General features: G+C 40.7%; 1 protein-coding gene across 1 annotated transcript in view; it reads right to left on the reverse strand.

Annotated features, from left to right (window-relative positions):
• Positions 1-205: 205 nt before the first annotated feature.
• EPHB6 (EPH receptor B6) overlaps positions 206-20,758 on the reverse strand; it is a 65,681-nt gene continuing 45,128 nt past the window's right edge. The window contains exons 6-17 of the mRNA XM_021548905.3: positions 19,911-20,249; positions 11,464-11,588; positions 10,274-10,436; positions 9,404-9,518; positions 6,605-6,660; positions 6,371-6,490; positions 5,706-5,953; positions 4,615-4,830; positions 3,482-3,631; positions 3,147-3,340; positions 1,750-1,905; positions 206-742 (exon numbers count right to left, since the gene is read on the reverse strand). Of these exons, the coding sequence (XP_021404580.1) occupies positions 634-742; positions 1,750-1,905; positions 3,147-3,340; positions 3,482-3,631; positions 4,615-4,830; positions 5,706-5,953; positions 6,371-6,490; positions 6,605-6,660; positions 9,404-9,518; positions 10,274-10,436; positions 11,464-11,588; positions 19,911-20,249 (1,991 nt within the window). The 3' untranslated portion in view covers positions 206-633. The remainder of the gene's footprint in view (positions 743-1,749; positions 1,906-3,146; positions 3,341-3,481; positions 3,632-4,614; positions 4,831-5,705; positions 5,954-6,370; positions 6,491-6,604; positions 6,661-9,403; positions 9,519-10,273; positions 10,437-11,463; positions 11,589-19,910; positions 20,250-20,758) is intronic.

Raw genomic sequence — 20,758 nt, forward strand, 5'->3', positions numbered from 1 at the left:
ACTGCACACGAAATAGCATTGACTTTCGATTCTTTACTCTGAACCTGTGTACCAGGTGACATCTGTTTTTGCTTACCACATGCTGTGCACTAGCTGGAACTTCAGTTCCGAACTGAGCTGGCACACCAAGTGATAGCCTGATGCTCATCTCCATCTGAGGAATAATCTTTCACACCACAATGGCATTCTTCTGAAAAAAAAAAAAGCTAATTTTTTGTTACCTTTATTATGTCTTTGCAGCTTTGCTGGACTCTCAGCCATAAATAAAGCCTGCTGATGACTTTGTGAAGCTGTCAGATACCTTTTGTTGGCAGACAATAGGCAACAGGTGCTTGCGATCTGTCCAAGCCATTATTCCATCTCCACCCCGTGTTATTATAACCTTCCCTCCCCAAACCCATTCCCAATGTATGAGATCAGCCACATGTAACTGTCACCAGTCATTTAGTTCTGCTTTCAATCCCAGCAAGGCTTGGTTTTTGTTCATGGAACAGGACACGTAGTGTGCACTCTCTGGGTGCGTTAAGTCTTCAAGTAGCATACTGACATCTTTTTCTTACATTGAAAATCCCTCTGAATTCCCCCAGAACCTTTCCAGAGTTTGAGACTAGTGGAATGAGGATGATGTAAACATCACACTTCAACTGGTTCAAGTTGATTCAAATGGACTCGCATGAGCTGGATGCTGTTTAGAATCTTCTTCTGGTGACCAACGAGGGTGATTCCAATACGCTGGATATCTCTGCAAAACAACAGAGGACACAACAACAGAGTTGAAATTAACTGCTTGCCCTGAACAGTCTCAGTCTATTTTGCTGTAGATGCAAATAAATGTGTATGGATATGTGTGTGTGTGTGCCTATCTGTGCCTGAGAAACAGCTGACGAAGCTTCTGCTTTTGCTTGACAAATGTGCATGGGTGGAGGGGGTGTTGGCAGAACTTAGTAGGTACAAAAAGAAGCATTGCAACTGGGCCATGAAAAGGATCAGAGGGCTCCTACAGAAAAAAAGAGAGTTGGAAGTTTTTCAGCCAGAAGAGAAGGCTCCAGAAAGAACTTTCTCAATATATAAAGGGAGCTTACAAGAAAGATGGAGAATGACTTTTTACCAGGCTCTGTGATAACAGGACAAGGGGCAATGGTTTAAAACAGAAAGAGGGTAGGTTTAGACTGGAAATAAAGAAGGGTAGTAGGACACAGAAACAGGTTGCCAGGAGAAGTTGTGGATGTCCCATCCCTGTAAGCATTCAAGGTCAGAGCTGTGAGCAACATCATCTAGTGAAAGGTGTTCCTGCTTAAGGCAGGGGTGTTGGACTGGATGATCTTTAAAAGTCCCTTCCAACACAAACCATTCTATGATTCCAAGAATGTTTTTTTTTTCCTGGATCCTGTCTTTTATGTAGTACTTCAACCCAGTATATGGTGTGCCTGGTTCCACACATCTGCTTAGAAGTGCTTGTTATTATCTGTGCTAGCTGTCACGAACAGTCTGATATAACAGGCTCTCTGCAACACTGACAATACATTTTCTGATGCACCCTGGATCAGAATTAGTGCTTATAGATACAGATTACAAGTGCATCACAACAGGGATGCTGTCCAGAGCCCCTAGTAATATGCAAGGAACAATAGCTATTTTGTCTTTTTCATGTTTATGTATTTTCCATATAGCAAATTTCTCAGACTGCTTTCACTTTCTGCAAGGAAAACTCAGTGTCTGGCAGCTGTTGCTCTCTGCTCTGTTACTTACTCAAGAGTCATGCGTGATATCACATCAAATGTAGCCAGACCGGCCTGGTCAAAATTCTCCTTGTAGCGGCCCATCTTGATAGCATCCAACCACTCGTGGGCATTACTAAGGGAAGGGAAATCTGGAGGACAGTTGCTCAGGAGAGGCTGAGATGGTCTGCAAAAGAGGCAGGCTCTAAAACCCAAGTTATCAGCAGCAGCTGAGCACACTAGTAAAATAAGAACTATGAGGGGGAGAGAATGCAGCCTCCGAAAAGGACAGAATGAAGAACAATGACATTTGTTCTTCGTGCCCTGGCTCCTGAAGTCCCACCTTGATGTGCTGTTTCTAGAATTCCAGTGTCCCTTTTTCTGCCTGAAAACAATCAACCAATGCAAGGAATTGATTCTCCCTTCCCACTGCCCATACTCTCTCAGGCGCATTCTCTTCTTGTTGCCCAAGATCCTTCCACACTTTCTTGGCCTAGACCTATTAGCTGGGCAATGAACTGCAGTGAGGAGGTTTCTGGAAGAGACCTTATACACCTTTTTTACCTTTGTGACTAGGTCTTCCTCTCCTAAATGTTCTCTTTTGGTCAGATAGTGACCTATGAGACAATGGGGTGTTGTTTCAGCTCCAACACCCACAGATAACAGATCTGCACTAAAAGGCTAAAGAGATGACTGTTTACATATGGTATTTGCTCTTTTCCTCAACATCTGAACCTGTCCCAGAGCTTTAACACTTTTTATGTGCTGCTTTTAGTAAACTGGGCCTCACTAGATACTTTTCCCCTCCCCCATATGTGGAATACATTCCACTGAGACAAGATTTATAACCACAGGGAAAACCCCTCCAGGACAGCAGGATGTAATTTTGTCATCAGCACAGCAGCCAACTAACCTTGGCACCGTTTATCCCTCCAGAGACTTCTTCTTTGCTGACCTCCTGCCTCTTGTTCCATCAGACTGCAAAATGCAGTTGGGAAAATATGGGATGTAAGCTGCAGTTCTAATTATTCTTACGTAGAGACTTCCTTCCCTCTATAAGCTAAGGCCTTCTTTTTTTCATCATCTCTTGTGGTCACACAATATGGTGAGATCACAGAATACCTCATGCTGCTGCACATAGATGTGTCCCTCCCTTTATTCTCTATGATCCCTCAGTCATTCATCCTCAGTGTAACTCATCAAGATTTATCTCCTGTCACATTCAGCACTTAGAGCTCCCCATTAACTGAATCAGGATATACAGCTCTTCCAACCTGCTTCCTCTCTTTTTTTCCATTTCCTGTTTGTTCCCAGTCTCAAATGACAGGGTTAGGAAAAAAACTATATAGCCTGATTTCTGGCTTCCCTTTCCTCATGATGCCTACTGAGAGACAAGTCCTGTTACTTTACATTAAATCCCCATCTCACCTGCTGGTCCCAGTGCCAATGGCTTTGAGGGCTGATGGCTTGCGAATCATTTTATCCAGGGCACTGACTATTTGCTCAAATTTGGGTCTCTGGACCCTCTCCTTCTGCCAGCAGTCAAGCATCAGCAGGTGCAGAACAGTTGGGCAATCTGGGGGTGGTGGCAGGCGATAGTCCTGGTCAATGGCATTAATTACCTGCAAGAAAAGAAGAACAAAGCTTTATCACAACTGGGAAAATAAGAGAGATTCAATAACTTGGTGTATGTGGCTTTCTTCTGATTGAATTGAGACAGCACAGAGAGGCAGATGTACATCCTCACCACTTCCAAAACTTACATCCTGATTGGACATGTCCCAGTAAGGCCTCTCACCGTAGGACATCACCTCCCACATGACAATGCCATAGCTCCAGACATCACTGGAGGAGGTGAACTTGCGGTACTGGATGGCTTCAGGGGCAGTCCAGCGGATGGGGATCTTGCAGCCCTGGCAAGCAGACAGAAAGCAACCAGAATGCAGTGAGACAAGAACTGCTTGTGAAAACAAAATCACTGAAACAATCAGATGTTAGCAACACAGCCTGGAGCACGGAGCGACAGTCCCATTGATTCTGTCTTGGAAACATTGCTGGTTTAAATTCATACTATGTTCAAGGTTTCCACCTTGTTTTACTGACAAGTATAAATGAAAAGAAGAGAATCATGCCTCTTTGATGCTACAAATCCCATGATTTTATACTTCTGCAGCTTTACTTTGCAGCATTTGAAAGTGGCAATCATTTGGAAATCTAAAGCCATTTAAATAATGCCAAACTCCAGCACTTAGGGACAGATCCAATGAGTAGCTAGTGTTAACTCATTTCCCTTTCCATCTTGACCTCTCTAACTACAGGTATGACCTGTAAGATGAAATACCATTCAGGTGCTGGTTCTTCAAAATGCACAGATCTAATAATTGTTCCACTTTTCAGTGACTGGATGTTTCATCCCCTTCTTTTTTACTCCCACCCTTTTTGCAGGTGTCACAACTTCATAGGCAATAAGCTCATTTGATGGTTGGTTGTAAGCCGATAAATTCACTTAGGCCATTTATGTTTTGAAAAAACCGAACTCTTTTCTTCAAAGAGTGGTAGTACAGGATTGCAATCTCTCCTTAAGTCCTTTATCCTTCCTACAAAAAGGTAATGAAAGGGGGAAGATAATAGTTATATCAGGCTGTGTGGTTTGACCTATTCACCATCATGCCACAAAGAACAGCACTGAGACTTCACATGGCAGAGTGGCTCAGATACTCAGTTATTTTTAATTTTTGCTGCTTTGGAACAAATAGCCCACAAGACAGAAGTCTCTACTCCATGCTTCTCTATGGTCTTAAGACAGACTAGAGAAGATACATGAAACCAAGGAGGAACCCAGGAAAAAATTCTATCTGTCAGCACTACAGTAACTCCCACCACAGCAGTGACTCACCAGACCCCCAGTGTAGGTGGGATTGGAAGCATCATCCTCCAGAAAGCGGGACAACCCAAAGTCTGACACCTTGCACACCAGGTTACTATTGACCAAGATGTTTCGTGCTGCCAGGTCACGATGCACATAGTTCATGTCTGACAGGTAGCGCATGCCGGCGGCAATCCCCCGCAGCATTCCCACCAGCTGCAGCACACTGAACTGCCCTTCCTTCTGCTGCAAGGGATGAGGCAAACACAGGCTCTCATGGCCACAGAACATGAAGCCAACAGGAGACTAACAAAGAGCAGGGTAACAATGTGGATTTATGAAGTTAGAGAACACACATCCTAATTTCAGCCGAAATCTGAAGGTTCAAGGACAACAAATAACAAAGGACGGTGGGCTTAAATCAATGAACCTCAAATAAAACCACACATTGGTGATCTTTTCCTAAAGGTAAACCTCCTCTTGTGGCCACATCCCCCTTTAGCATCCTACATGTAGCCTCACTAACTACGAAGACGGCTAAATTAATGTGAGCACACAAATCTGCTTTTACTAAGATCTTCACAATGGCTTCTATGCAGTTCTACTCAATAAGCTCATGTACTCTTCAAATTGAAGCACATGAATCAGTAAAAAAGGAGAAGTGAAGCACCTATACTACCTAGATTGTCCATATTTGTTTTCCATTACTAGAAAACTCAAAATCCAAAAATAATTGCAAGTTTCATTACAATGTTGAAATTAGAATATATTCTGTGAAATAAAGTCTAAAAATATTATTAGAAAGGAAAAATTTGGAACATGCACATAAGTAACTGAAAGGGTGTATACAAAGATTTGGTACTGTTTACATTATTATTGGGAGTTGAAGAAATCTAAAATACTGAAATTTTACATGGTTGTTGAGCCCTTGGAGTGTTTTCACCATGTTGTCCTGAAACCACTTACTGTGGCTAACTACTATAACTTCTATTGCACCTGAAGAGGGCAACTGAGGACTTAGGGAAACAAGACTGAAGAAGAAGGACAGGCAAAATTATCAGGTCTGAGACTGGCACACAGGGAGATGAAGAGGTTAATGGCTGTGGGAGACTCTGTGGTACCCTGAGGAAGGAATCCAGCGATCCATTCTCCATGAACTCTGTGACAATCATGACTGGTCGGCTCTTGGTGACCACCCCCTCCAGATGGATGACGTTGGGATGCTCAAATTGTCCCATGATGCTGGCCTCGCTCAGGAACTCCCGCCGCTGTTCCTCTGTGTAACCTGACTTCAAGGTCTTAATAGCTACCATGTATTCACGCTTCCCTGGGTGTTTTAGGCGCCCAAAGCACACCTCTCCAAACTCTCCTGTCAGGGAGGGAAGAAATACACCTCAAGTAAGGAAACAGAGTAATGGATTTTAAACAGATGTACTAAAGCACTCTACCGTGGACGACTTTGGGCGATGCATGTAAATAGGGTTATGGGACTGTTCAGATTAAGGTAAAGTCTTTGGTCTAGGCTGGAGACATCTTTGGGGTTCAAATGAGGAGTTCTGAGTCTTCAAAGGGTGTTTTAAACTTAGTTTAGAGCCAGCATCTAAAGGGTGCTGTAAACTTAGTTTAGAGCCAGCATCTAGTAGGTTAAAATGAATTTTGGTAAAAATGAAGGTTTAGATATCCTGGGACACTGGATGGATCCATTGGTCCACTTCAGGCTAGTAGTGTGCCAGGTCTCAATGTGAACAAGAAGGCACTTTAAATAATCTGCAGATTCTCACACTACCTGATCCAATGACCTCCTCAATCTTGATGAGGGACACATCAATCTCCTTGGCAAATTCTCGAATGGCTTCATTGGGATCTTCATAGGTTGAAGGATCAATGTAATACTTCACTCCGAGTCCTGCAGTGAGGGAAACAGCCCAAACATCACCAGAATCAAACCCTGAGACACACAGGTGTTAATGAGTCCTGAAAAGAGACAGGTCCTGGCCATCTGTTGCTCAAACACACTTACCTCGTGCACCGATATACTGCTGCAGGCGGTCTGTGTATGGAGTCTCTCGCCTTTTACTGCAGGACACAAAGGAAAGGAAAGTCAAAACACACACAAGAGTCTCTCATCAGATCCTGGGGTAGGCTTCTCAGTGCAAGGCTCAGAGAATCCTTGAAATTAGGGGTAGAAGATGGATGTTAAGATCCTGCCCATCTCCTGGTAACCAGTGCATGCTTGTTTTCTATGTGGTGGTTTTTATACTGCTGTTGGCACCCCCACTTTAGAAAAGACAAATGATAGGGCTTTCAACACTATCCTGAAAAAGAATATTACAGTTTAACATTACTGCCTTGGAAGTTTTATTGCTATTCAGGCTAAATTTGCATTTTAATTTAATTTAATTACAACAAATTATTATTCTCAATTATAATGTATGTTTTCTTCTGTGATGTCTTTTAAGTTCTTCAAAAACATTCTAAGAGCCATTTACTCTAATGCTTAATATGTATAGATCTCCCCCAGTTATTTTTCCTCCTGGCTTTGTTTAACAGCATTTATTTTGGCCATTCTAATAAGTATGGTACTCAAACCAAACCACACAGAGACAAACAGATGGAAATCTGTTCCTTGATGTGACTTTTGCATGTGCAGATCAAAACAGATTTTTAATATTGTAAGGTTTATTGCATATATGCATCTAATTTCCAGTAAGCATAGGTCCTTCTCAGCATTGCATTTCTCAGATTTCATTCTCCTTCTGAATGTGTATGATTCACCATTTATTTCCCACACAATTATTTTACAAGTTTCATTCTATTCTTTGTTTGCACTAAATCTATTTGCCATTTTCAAGCTACTTCCTTTGTTCCAAGCAGTGTTCATTTAACAAAAAAAAAACAAAAAACAAAAAAAAAAAAAAAAGTATGTTTCATGCTAGTTTCCAATCACCCTATTAATTAGACCAGATTGTAAATCAAACCCTACAGTATCCTGCAGTATCCCTGCTGTCTGCATGGATTTGTGTCAACTCATGTTTTGCTGTTTCAGCATGAGACCTTTTAGCTGCTGATTCAATTAGCATTTGAAGGAAAAGTATCATGAAACATTATGTTACTTTTCTTTATGAACATAAGTAATTCTGACATTCTAACAGCTAACTGTATTATTCTTACTTGTCAGATATATCTCTTTAAATTCTGCTTTCAAAACCAAGACAGTTTTAACTTCAAAATTTTTTCTCTTGTGCAAAGAAATCGGCTTTGTTGGGGGCCTATACCTAAGAGCTCTAACTTTGCTGTTAAACCTGAAAGTCAGGTTTTTAATAAGTTATCTAACAAATTCATTGTTTTCCATATAAAAATCCAACAAAACAATTAGCTGAAAGAGATGCTTCACAGTGCATATTGCCTGAAAAATGTGTACCAACAATTTATAAAAACAAGTTAAAGTCAGAGCATTTAATTTTACGTATGTTCAACTTTTTATGGAACTACTAATTTCATCTGGTGTTCCTCATTTTCTGCATCTTCAAACTTACTTTTCTTATCAAGGACAAATTTAAAATAGAAATTTGGTGTCTTGACTTTTTCTGAAAAACTGTCTATTAACTGTACATAATACTTTAAGTACAAATTAATTTTTTTTTTATAATATTTCCTCATATGTATATTTACAGATGTTGTTAATGTCTTTCCCCAACACAGTTTTGGTAATATTAACTTATTCTGGGTTTGTTTTTTTTTTTTTAGAAAAATATATGCTTTATTGAGTTGTGCACAGAATATCACATTTCCAGCTGTAACAAGAAATCGTATTTTTAACAGTTCAAAGCAACAAAAGGAGGCAACATTTCAAATATAACAATATTTGATAATTCTTTTCTTTCCAAAAAGAAAAATATTAAAAGATAATATATACAAGAGGAGAAAACAAATGTAGAAAAGGGAAGAGTACAAAAAAAAAAGTCATTAAAACTAGATGCCACTTTTTAAAGTTAAGTAGTTTATACATTTTTTTTTAGGTCAGCAGAAAAAGCTAAAAAGTCCCTCTTGTGCAGAGGCACAGTAGAGCAAAGACACAGAAACCCATTACTGACATTCTAGGGGATTAAGTTCAAACCTCAGTAAATTCAAGGAGTGGGTAATGACTGTTTCTTTTCTTCAAATAACAAAACCCCCATTGTTTACTTTTGTACCTCTAAAAAATAGCAACCCTTACTTTTTTCTCTTTAAAATTTCTCTCCTTTCTTTTTCTCTAAGAGATTATCTCTACAATCTTTTATATGCCCTTTATTCTTTCCAAAATGGAAAGTGGTATTTGCTTTCTTTAACCTGTATTTTATGAGCTAGTGTTCCACGGAACCATTGGGGTTGTATAGATTTTATTCTTCAGCAAATGAGCCCTTGTCTCTTGGTCCTTGGTGAAAGGGTATTTATCACTTTCTAAATAACTGGATATGCATACTTATTCCACCAGACTTCTCCACTACATTGTTTCATTCTCCACTTGCTTGCCTAAAATTCAATTTACAGTCCCTCCTTCACAGCAATGCATTTAAATACCTTTTGAGTACCAACTTAGAAATACTTTCCTCGTGTCCATATTGCTAACTAGCCAAATATCAGCTAAGTACATGAGTGGTTTACCAAAGGAGAGGCTCCCCAGATAGGAGTAATGGGGCAGGATCTTTCCTTAATTAGAGAATGGCATCTCAAGGACATCTGGATAAATGCAGATCAGGCTGTTTCCCTTGGGACGGGGTTATGTTGCGGGGGTAAGGAAGTTCCACTGAAGTGCACATGAGCAGGTCAAGGAATTCACCTCTTGAAGATGATGGCAAGGATGGCAATGGCAGCAATTACCAAGAAGGCCAGACCCCCGAGCGCTGAGCCCACGATCAGCGGCAGTCGGTCCTGCACCATCTCCGAGCGCTCCCCTGGCAAGGAAGACACACATACACACACATGGATGCAGAGGGCAGGAACTGTGCAGTTTCCCTTCTGCTCACCAAGATCTCATCCATAATTCCAGCCCTAACAGCCCTTTGCTCCCCAGTCACTGTGCTTCTCCAGCGCCTTCTTTCCTACTTCTGAAACGCCAGTGCTCCCTCTGAATCCACTTTCTCCTCCCCTGGTCCACTGATGGCTGACAAGCCACTTAAGCACAGACTAGCTCTACACCTGGGCTGTAATCCCACTGTCCCCTATTAATGTAGCTTGCCAGTGACATACTCGAGTACCTTTGATCCATACCAAAAGGATGGTGATCCTGCTGGAAAGCACATATGCCTGTGTCCCATCTACCTTTGTGTCCTGTGTCCCACCTGTATTTTATACATTCACAAAGCTTTCAGCTGTAAGCTGTCCCATGACAGCTGGGGAACAAACTACAGCAGTATATAGTGCAGTGTATGGCCACATCCCCCTGAAGAGATTTTTACTGGCACACTGCACTTGCTGGTCAGAGGCACAGAGGCAACAGGGAGCAGGGCTGGGGAGTCTGGCAGTAGTATAAACAATACCCTCTAACACCATGAAGCTTTTCTGAGTGACCAAATCTGCATATAAAAATTATTATAAACAGAAATACAAATTGAGTGCAGTCTTCCAGAGGATAAGCCAATACAGTCAGGGACACAGGCAAGTGGAAGGTCATCATGTGCAGACCTTGGCACAAAATGGCAGCACTTACCTCCAGTTAAAGTCTGGAAATACATCTTCCCACTGTAAGGGCCGTAGCCGACTGCTGTCCTAGCACGCACTTGGAAGGCATAGATCTTGCCTGGGCTCAGACTTGGTATCGTGGCCATGTTAGTCTCACTAGTTAAGGTCAATGAATTATCCTCATCTTCTGCCTGTGAATGTCAATGACCAAAAAGGAATGTGAAACTTCTGCCTACACTGCTCACTCTCCTCATCACGACATGACAGTTTCCATGTCAACCCAGTGTTCTTTGAACCTTTACAGAGCCTCCCAACAACAGCTGCTATTCCAGACCTTACTTCCTCTCACACTACTCATTCTTCACTGCTGCTTTTCATTCCCCCAGGACTGGGCTTCCCGCAAAGCTCTGCTAAAGACTCTCAATCTAAACAAAAATGAAAGACAAAACTTTCTCCTGTGGTTCGCTTTCTAAAAAACTCCAAACTTGTGTATTCTCCTAGGAGAATTCAGAGCAAGAACACATGTAAAGCTGTATCCAGGAAGCTGCTACACACATTATCACAAATAGCAGTTATTTTTACCACTAAAAACCAGTAAAGTAGCCCTGCAAAATCCTGCAAAAGTATTTATGTGATAGACCAGTAATATGGAATGGGAATTTGAACAGCCCCACACATCTCTTCCCCTCAAGTCAGATGGATTAGGAGTCACAAGACATGTGAGTGGAGGACAAACTTGTATTTGCCACCTTGTAATTTCAGCATACAAAGAGGTATTTGCCACTTATCAAATGGAAGAGGGCATTTCTTCTCATAAAATTTCTTAGAGATGTCTGTCCAGGCATAAATGGGGACATGAGACTTCTCCTTATAAATGAATGACAGACCTGCAGTGAATCCAATACCATATTTACATATTTAGAAACTTCAGCTCCATCCACTGTTACCTGTGTCAGCTGTTACTAAACTTATATTTAGCTGCAGCTTTTAAGCTTAAACAAGTGTCTTCTCTTTTCTAAAAATTTGTCTTGTCCCTCGATGTTTCCAAGTTGGGAAATGCAGATGGACTGATGTCAGATGACATGTATATCACAATCTTCTGGTATTGGTAAAGTTTGTTCCTTCCTCGTAACTGAAGCATTTCTTTTCCACCTTGTTCATTTGGAGGTAGGGGTGCATCACCCAGACATCAAGTGCTCAGTATGACTTTTTGCTCACCTTGTCAAAGTAGCGTAGCTGGTAATCCAGGATGATCCCATTGGGCTGGTCTGGCTGAGGCCACGACAGTGTGATGCTGTTGGTAGTACGACTCACCTGATGCATCATAGGCACAGCAGAGGGAACTGAAATAAAAGACAAAAGGGAGAGATTGCAAAGGGATAAGCTTAAAAATTAACTGTAATTGAAAATTCCTTAGGATGAGTTAGTAAGTTAGGCCAGCTCTTCCTTTAACTTTCCTTAATTTGCATTATGAAGTACTTTGTAAAATAACCAGAAGAAATCCAGGCACAATACTACTCCACTGGAAGATACAGTCATTGACAACTGAGACTGAAAGAAAACAAAGAAATCCACATCCAACTGATTATGCACAGGAGTTAAGAAATTATCTATATTATAGCTGGAATATAATTCTGATCTTCAAATGTGTAATTTTTGCATGCAAAATGAGAAGGTGCTCTATGCCACTGCCTTGTTTTAAGATCACCAAAGAATATGATGGTGGTGAGAACAAAAGCAGAGCACCTTGCTTCTCTTCTGCTACTCCCCCAGACTGTAATTCTTTTCCTGGGGGAAAAAAATCAAATATAGACTATCAGAGTAATGGAGACCTTGTATATGAAACATTCCAGAGAATGGAAATCCACTTTTACCAAAGCCATTCATGAACCCAGCTGCATACACATGCACACTCTCCAGGTTCATGAAAAAAGCTAAGGGTGTATGAACTTCATCTTGGGACGAGATCTCCAAACAAAAATCTCAGGACAATTTTAAGAGGATCTTTCAGACTGCCAGCTGTGTTTCCACAAGGCTCTTCTCAAGTTTTGCTTTCTCTCTGCAAAGAAAATGTCATGTTGCCAAGAAACCTACAGGTAAGCAGCTAGGGTATCCTCATTTTCCTAATGGATGCAACATTTTCAGCAACATTTAAATTTTCCAGAAAAAGCATGCCAATGAAAAGCTGCCACCAAACCCCACTGGTTTTAGAAAATAGACATAAATTTCCTTGATGTGAAGAATGAAGCAGAGACATTTGGCAAATGATCAAAACCTGCAGAATAGAATTTTCTTCCCTCATTAATCGTGAAAAAGATAAAAGGATTGTTTTTAATAGCAAGATAAAATTATTCTGTAAAACATATTTCAGATGGGCTTCAAACAGCTCAGGCAAGTGGGAACTAATTTAAAAATGTAAATGAAACAAAATAAGAGTCTAAGCCATAAACTGCTTTCTCTCCTTGTTACTCCTTTTATTTTTTACCTTTGCTTGCCCTTCAAACAAGATTACACCACTACTTCACCTGTCAATGAGAATGTTGTGACAAGAATGGAAGAGAGCAATAATTAACCAAGACCATACATAGCATTTAAGATGCAAATGAATAACACTGTATTAAAATGTCGGGAGGTAACTGGTCAGCTAACATTTGACCAAGACAGATTCTGCTACATTTAATGTTCCAAAAAGTTTAACTCTCTTCCACGGAGACACAAAGCAAACACACAGGAGAAGTGCAAACCTAAATGCAAAGCTACATTGCCAGGGAACAGTTCACTTCCTTCTAAGATTTTACAGAATGATCAGAGTTAAATCTCTCCTCAATTCCTCTCCTTCCCACTTCTGACAGTTATTCTTCTCTTGCTTCTCATTTCTTCCCAATCTCCATTTTTTCCCCTACCTGGAAGAATTAATCAGCAAAGAAATAATAAAAACATCCCTTAGGCGTATCTCTTGACCATGTGCCACAGCATTCTAGAATGTTCTTATTATCCAGATATGTCCATTATTTAGGGTAATCAGATGGTGGCAGGGAGGGGGTAACCAGGATACCGCAGTCTGTTGTATTAAAAATAGTAATTTCAGTGATTTGCACCTAATAAGCAGATACTACTTAGAGGAGAAGCCATTAAAAACTCTCGGAAATAAAACCAGCTATGAATCACTGCAAGGCAGATTGTCTTTAATCTGCCTCTCTGAGACATAGTTTAGATTTTGATACATGTTTGCCTCTCTCTTAAAAACCTAAAAAATTATGAAACACTGGCCAGGGAACTCTTCCATCACTTGAATTAAAATAGATATCAAGATTTCTCTTTTGAAAATTTCATACTAACATGATATGAATATTAATACTAAGTTGATGTGCAAGGCAAACGTAATTGTTGGCGGAGTAAGCACATATTTCCTGTCAGAGGTGTATTATAAAGTTATTTTCTCAGTGTTAATATATTAGGAAATATAAAGTTCAAGATTTTATGTATATAGACATTCAAAGTTCCATACCTCTGCTGCCACATTAGTGCTACATGAGTGTTTTCCCTTGTCTACATGCCAACTTTTAAAAATGTTTATAACAGAACTTTGCTTTCAAAGCTTTCTTTTGTATACACCAATGTGTCCAGGTCTATATTGACTTGCCAGTTTTATTATTTTCTTTTTACATGAGGTTTATAGACATAGACATGTTACATCCCTGTCTAATGGCAGCTGAAATCACAGTGCCTGATTCAATCCAATCAGGGCAGTTGGACTAGATGATCACTGTAGGTTCATTTCCAACTATTCTACTCTAATTCTAATTCTAATTCTAATTCTAATTCTATTCTATTTACTGAGAGCAAAAAAACATGCTATGAGATCAGATCTTTAATTAAGACTGAAAAAGCAGTTCTCATTGTATGCAATTTAAATAATACCAAATGTATGGAAAATTCTTGCCCACATAAACCTAGTTAAGGCTGCAAAGAAGTCCAAACACCAGTTAAATACAACTCCCAGATTCCGTATTTTGTGATTGTCAGTTGCAGGCCAAATTTTTTCCTGGCAGCAGACACGTGCCTGAAAGACTAAAAATCTATCTCAGTCAACACACTAGGTAAGTAAGGAATGTGAAGGAAGTGCATACTCATGTAACAAGACATGGCAATCCCCACTTATGCAGAGTATAGCCAAGTGCCATTCTTGGCAGACCACGAGCATTTCTGGCGTGTGACATTCAGTCCATATTACATTCCATGAAGATACTTTGGGAGAGCCAATGTGACCCCTCTGTGGTTCTGGAGAATTCCCGTGGGATAACGCCCTGGAGGGAAGAGTGGCTGAAAAAAGCTAATTCATGTCCAAGGATTATCTCCTCTAGGTGCAAAAGCAGTCTATCCCAACAAGCACAAAATCAGGTAAAAAATGCCAATAGGCCTGCATGTTTGAACAAGGAGCTCCTACCTAAACTTAGACACAAAAAGGAAGTACACGGAGGGTGGAAGCACGGCCAGGTAGCCTGAGAGGAACACAGATGCATTGCCCAGACAAGTAGACACATGGCTAGGAAAGCCAGAGCCTACTTAGAATCCCATCTGGCACAGGATGTCAAAAGCAAGAAGGGTTTCTCTAAGTACAGAGGTGGTTCAAGGAAGAGGGAAAATGTGGGCCAACTGCTGGGTGGTGCAGGGGTCCTGGTGACACAGGGCATCTTCTTTCACAACTTTACCAGCAAGTATTGCCTTTAGGAACACCAGGTCATGCAGACCTTGGGGAAGTCTGCAGCCAGGAAGATCTTCTTCCTCATGCCAGATCAGCTGACTGAATATTCAGGCAAATTACACCATTCCACGGACCCTGATGGCATGCATCCTTCGGGCTGATGTCATTTTGAGGGCACTCTTGATAATCTTAGAATCATCTTTGTGACTGTGAGGGGTGCCTGAGGACTAGTGGAAAAAAAATGTCACTCCTCAATAAGGGAAGGAAAGAGGATACAGGGATAGGCAAGCAGCTCGGCCTCACCTTCATCCAAAGGGGTTGTTGAGTCTCCAACCTTGGCAACATTCAAGGGTGTTCTGGGTGTGGTCAGTTTACAATTTGCTTGAGGTGACCATGATGAGCAGACAGGTTGGAGAATACATTCTCCAGAGGTATCTTAGCCATTTTCTGGTTCTGAGGAGACCTTCATTTAGCAGTACTGACTAGACAGCCACAGAATACAAGGGGAGTTCAGACAACTGGCTCATGATGGGTCATCACTTAGCTGGGATTCAAACTAAATCCTGCCAAGACCTGTGTGTTATATCTAGTAATGTGTTTTCTTCCCCTTCAATCTTGCTCCACAATCTTCTGAATTTATACAGTTTGATCAACCTCAGCTAGGCCTCTAATGTTCATTAACATGCCTCTACATTCTTTCATAGTTATTTCACTTTTGTTATCCCTTCAGGTATCCTATTCTTCTCATATTCCAAGCAGATGACATGAAGACCCTAGCTTTGCTCTTAGTTTTGTTTCAGCTTCCCAAACATCATCTTCTAGGAAGACCAGTCTAAATGCAGCATGGAAATTCCCTTCTCGATATGTTTATTATCTTATCTTTATTTTGAAAAATGTTCTACATTTTTCCACATATTTCAATTTAGTCCTGGCCCTTTCTCTAAATACTCAAAAATCCTTTAAAAGTATCTTGGACTGTCTTCTGTCATAACCTTGTACTTTTGCTCCCTATGGATGAAGAGTGCATTAAAAGGGCAAATTAGTCAGTTATTTTAACTTCCCTCTCTTATTATTAGATTTTTTATATGCATTCCATTCATGCTTAATAAAAAGGAAAATAGCCTTTAAGACACAAGGTGCCATGTTTTACTTTGTATTTTATATTTATACTTGCACAAAAGGTTTCTGACTTCATTTAAAGGGTAAGTGAAACCTGAATTCTGAAAATAAGCATATTCATTCTCTGCTCATGCTGCAGAGATTGGGCATAGTAAAGAGAGAAGCTGGAATAGTTCCTTTTTGTGGAGTGACCATAGAAATTGTTATTAATTCCCAGTCATAGCTGGGAAAATCCATTAAAGATGGCTATATTGACAAATGTATTCCATTCAGAGGACAAAGAACACACACTCTACTTGCTGTACCTGCTGGCTTTAGCCTGGCAAAACACAAAAGCATGAAGTTTTTGACAGCTAGCTCTCTTCTTACTTCTTTCTTGTTTTGAACTACAAAATGCCTTGTCTTTTTCCCTGCTTTTGCCCACTAAGTCTACTATACTCTTTCGGCTCTCTTTGGAAAAGCAAACACCTTCAATTCATCATTTCCCTTCACAATCTCATAATCATACTTGGCATTTAATTCCTTTCCTCTTCTCACACTATTTCATGTGAAAATCTTCTGTCAGGTCCTCTTAAACTTCCTGGCACTACCCAAAAGTGTCCTTGTCCCCATTCAGCCTCTTACACAAGCCTTCAGACTGTCTAGCACTCATTTCTGCAACGCTACAGATTTTTGGTATTGCCAGGTCCCACTGCTCTGATTACCACTGATGCAGAAGGCTGCTACATATATTTTCACAGGTACAAGGCAACCTGGTCAAATAACCTTTATCTTCACATGCCTCTACTAGCTCTCAGAATATCTGGACTCAGCTAAAAATCCCAATACACTTGCTTTTGAAAGTCTGCATTGATTTGTGCCAACATTTAAATCTCTGCTGCCTTTCCTTTTTCCTCTTCTTTCTAGGAATGTAAGATCTGCCTGAACGAATAAGTTCAGTAGCATTTCTCTGGCAACAGACATTACTACATGCTTCAGTGAAAGTTGCAGGGAAAAAGTGATAGTTACAGGTAGTTATAGCTGTGCATAGAAAAAAAATTTTCACAACCCTTTAAATGAAAACCTTACTTCTGTCCTTAGACATGAGAAGAGATTTTGTTTACCCTAAGTACACTTGAAGATATTAAAATAATGAATAAAAATTTAGTCTGTTTTATTTTTTGTGATAATATGGTAGGAGTTTAAGTTCTTTGCATTTTTGTGCGTCAGGTTCACACCTGTGAAAAAGTCTAACTTCATTAGAATTACACAATTGCTTTGCATCATGTGGTTCCTGCTATCTGGAACAGCCTTCCAACATCTCTCTATACTTCCTGACATTTATTTAGATATTCACCCTCAGCACTTCAAACCTGAGCTGAAAGCAATTCCCTTCTCTTGACTCATCTCTGCACAGTTCTTCCGGTGATTAGCATATCATATTTGCATTTCATACTATTACTATCCAAACAGGTTTCATTACTGCTATCCAAACATGTCTCATGTTTCAGGTTAAGTCTTACAAAAAAGGAGGTTTTTCAGTGACAGCCCTTCTAATTCTGATTTCAGGCACAAGGTCACTGAAGAGTAGGAACATCATAATCAGTCTGCCACAGAAAAATGTCATTGTATAACCAAAGGACACTATCATGCTCTGAAGAAGGGCCAGAAGACTGTGAGGAATATGCAAACTCTTAGAGGAACAGTGCTTTGGAGACAAAGGTGAAGAGTGAATCGGTATCAAGGGAAGAAGAAAAAGTAGAACTGTTTGAACACAGAACATTGCCTAAGATACCTCTAACAAAGGGGCAGCAGTATTTTTTGGACCAGCACTTTAGAAGAAGAGGGAGAACTCAGACTGATGTATGAGTAAGCAGAATCTTCAGAAACTGCCAGGACTGGAGGATCTTTTTTTGGGTCATCTTTAATTCAGTGGAGAGAAAATTTTTGCTATGGTCCTTTATCCTGACACTGTACCTTTCTCTGGTTTGCTTTTTTTTTCTTGTACCCTTCATGTTTTCCCATACCCTCTTTCTTGCAGCATATAAAATCCTGAAAGCTCTATCTCTGCTTGTATAATAATAATAACAGAAATAATAATAATTGTTACAATAACACAACATCAACAAGCAATGCTAAAGTGAAAAGCTGCTGAAGGGATCAAAAGGAGGGGGTATAGACAAGACAGGCCACGTGATGGAGGAAGAAGGGCCTTGTTAGTATGAGCTGTCAGTACAAATCGAGGGCAGCTCATCTCAAGCTCACTCCTAACGATCCCAAGGAAAAGCAAGGAAAGAAAAAACTGCGACCAAACACAAAAAGAAACCACTCAGTACACACTGATGTTTAAGGAAGTCGTTTTTCCCTGAAACAGCTTTACTGCACAAGAGAGGCATCTTAGAGAAAAGCACCCAAGACACCCAGACACATTATGAGACACTTGGAAGAGGAGTGGTCAGAAAATTCAAACAGAAACAGAGGCTAGATTGGGTGATTCCGGGAAGGAGAAGGAAGCAGCTGTTCAATTAAGTTATCTCAGATATAGATAAAGAAGGTTGAGATGAGAAGCATGAAGAAAGAGAATTCTGTAGGATGTTAGTAGAACACCCACCTTTCTCCAGGAGAAGCCAAAGGAACTGCCTGGAATTACCATACAAATTACCCAGCCACATTTTACAGTAAACAAAAAATGATCACCCACTTGCAGCCTGCCTCTTAAGGGGACCAGGGATCCTTGGGGTGCTTTGCTGCTGCTTGATATCTGTCAGGTAACATTTCAAAGGGAACAAACAGATCAACCCCCTGGCATCTATTGACAGCAGAAAATTAGATGGGGGGTGTATATATATATATATATATATATATATATATATATATATATATATATTCCCTTTCTTTCCATATAATAGAAGCAGAAGCGATAAGATGTGATTTAACCAAGCCCATGATGCCACATCTGGTTTCACAGCACATCTCTGGAGCTTTACCAAAACCTTGTTTTGCAGGGGTTTCCACACTACACTCTGGAATCTCATATAGGATTTGTTTCAGTTTAACATTTACACAACTCTAAATGTTTGCAGACATTTTCTGTCACTCAGTTCAAAATGTTACCCCTCCTTCTCCTCTCCATCACATTACTTCTTATTATATCCTCTTAAACAGGCTGTGTATAATTCCTCTCTGTATTAGCTTATGCATGCTTGTGAAGAACAACATATGCCCAGCCTCTTAATGCTGACATTTAGCAGAACTCTATGCCTGGATGTATGTGTCTCTCTCCAGCTCCAGTAAATGATATTTACAGGAAACAGAACTCCTCTGACTGCCCACACAACCCATTAGTATGTTAGTTTAGTCATCCCCACGATTTAGTTTCTAGTTACAAGTATCATGACATCTTTGAATATAACCTCACAACATATTTTAATATTTCTACCATGTAAAGAGAGAAAAAAAATTGTTTCTTATTAAGAGGAAAATAAGACGATGAAATGGAGAAGAGTACGGGATAGAGAAAATTAATAGCTTCTCTGGCAAACTGATGCTCACAAAATCCTCATCAAACTCTGGTAGAGTCCCTTCTCCTGCACAATGAAACAATGTGCTTCATCTGACCCACAGCACTACATCTCCTATTGGAATCTTCTCCAGGCAGCTCCTTCCCCAACAATCACATCAGCTGCTACACTTGAGTTTTTCTCCCAAGAAGCAAGAATGGAAAGCCCATTTAGATAAGGCAGGAATGAGAAGGGCAAAAGTGAAACTATGGAACTAGCTGGGCAGGATAAAAAAAGGCACGCGACACAGGCAAATCAAATGAGCGAGAGAAGTAGAAACTTCAAGACAGGGGTCTCCTCACCGGACTGGCTGGTGCTAACATTGATGGTGGCAAAGTGGGGCGCTTCTGAACTCAGCTCGGTGACCAAGTTGACGGCCTGGATCTCGAAGGTGTAGTGCACGCGGGCCAGGAGGTTGGAGACCTGCACGCGGCTCTCGGTGAGCCCCACCTGGCGCGGCTCGAACTGCACGCTGTCCCCGCAGCGCACGCAGGGCCCCACCGACCCCGCTGGGCACACCTTGCAGATCACGTTGAAGAAAACGTCCTTGCGGCCGCCCAGGTCCTTGGGGAGGCGCCAGGTCAGCAGCACGTTGGAGCCAATGATTTCGTAGCTGAGGTCACGAGGAGCAGAGGGGATGCCTAGAAAGTAGAATGAAGGATCAAAATCCCGTGAAAGAATGGGAGAGAGGTGAGGGAAGGCACGAGGCAAAGCAAAGAGAAAAGAATAGAAGAGTAAGTTGCTGCTTCATCTCATTCTTACTCTTCATCAGTTGTTTCTTTGAGCAAGGCTAAGAAAAACACAAAAGGAACAACTGTATTAGCACATTTTAGACTAACAAAATTCCAAAGAAGAGTCTTTGTTTCAAGGGTGTGACTTTTTAATTTCCTTAAAAGAAACAGCCATTGTTTAGGGAAGCACCAATCCCTTGAAATTTTAAACTTTACACAAGCTTAATAAAGATTTATCTCTACTGAGACCTGTAATTCTCTCCTTTGGCACCTAGTATCTCTGAATTTTCTAAGACTTTAGTTAACCTGTTGCATCTGTTCCAGGAACTGGACACCAGTTTTGCCTGCAATTATTCCTGGTGCCAGCCAGATTCCTCAATGGCATCAGAAGTAAACTCTGACAGCTGAAAAACTGCCCA

This window comes from Lonchura striata, chromosome 2 (genome assembly GCF_046129695.1).
Source record: "Lonchura striata isolate bLonStr1 chromosome 2, bLonStr1.mat, whole genome shotgun sequence".
In the NCBI taxonomy this organism is placed as follows: domain Eukaryota; kingdom Metazoa; phylum Chordata; class Aves; order Passeriformes; family Estrildidae; genus Lonchura; species Lonchura striata.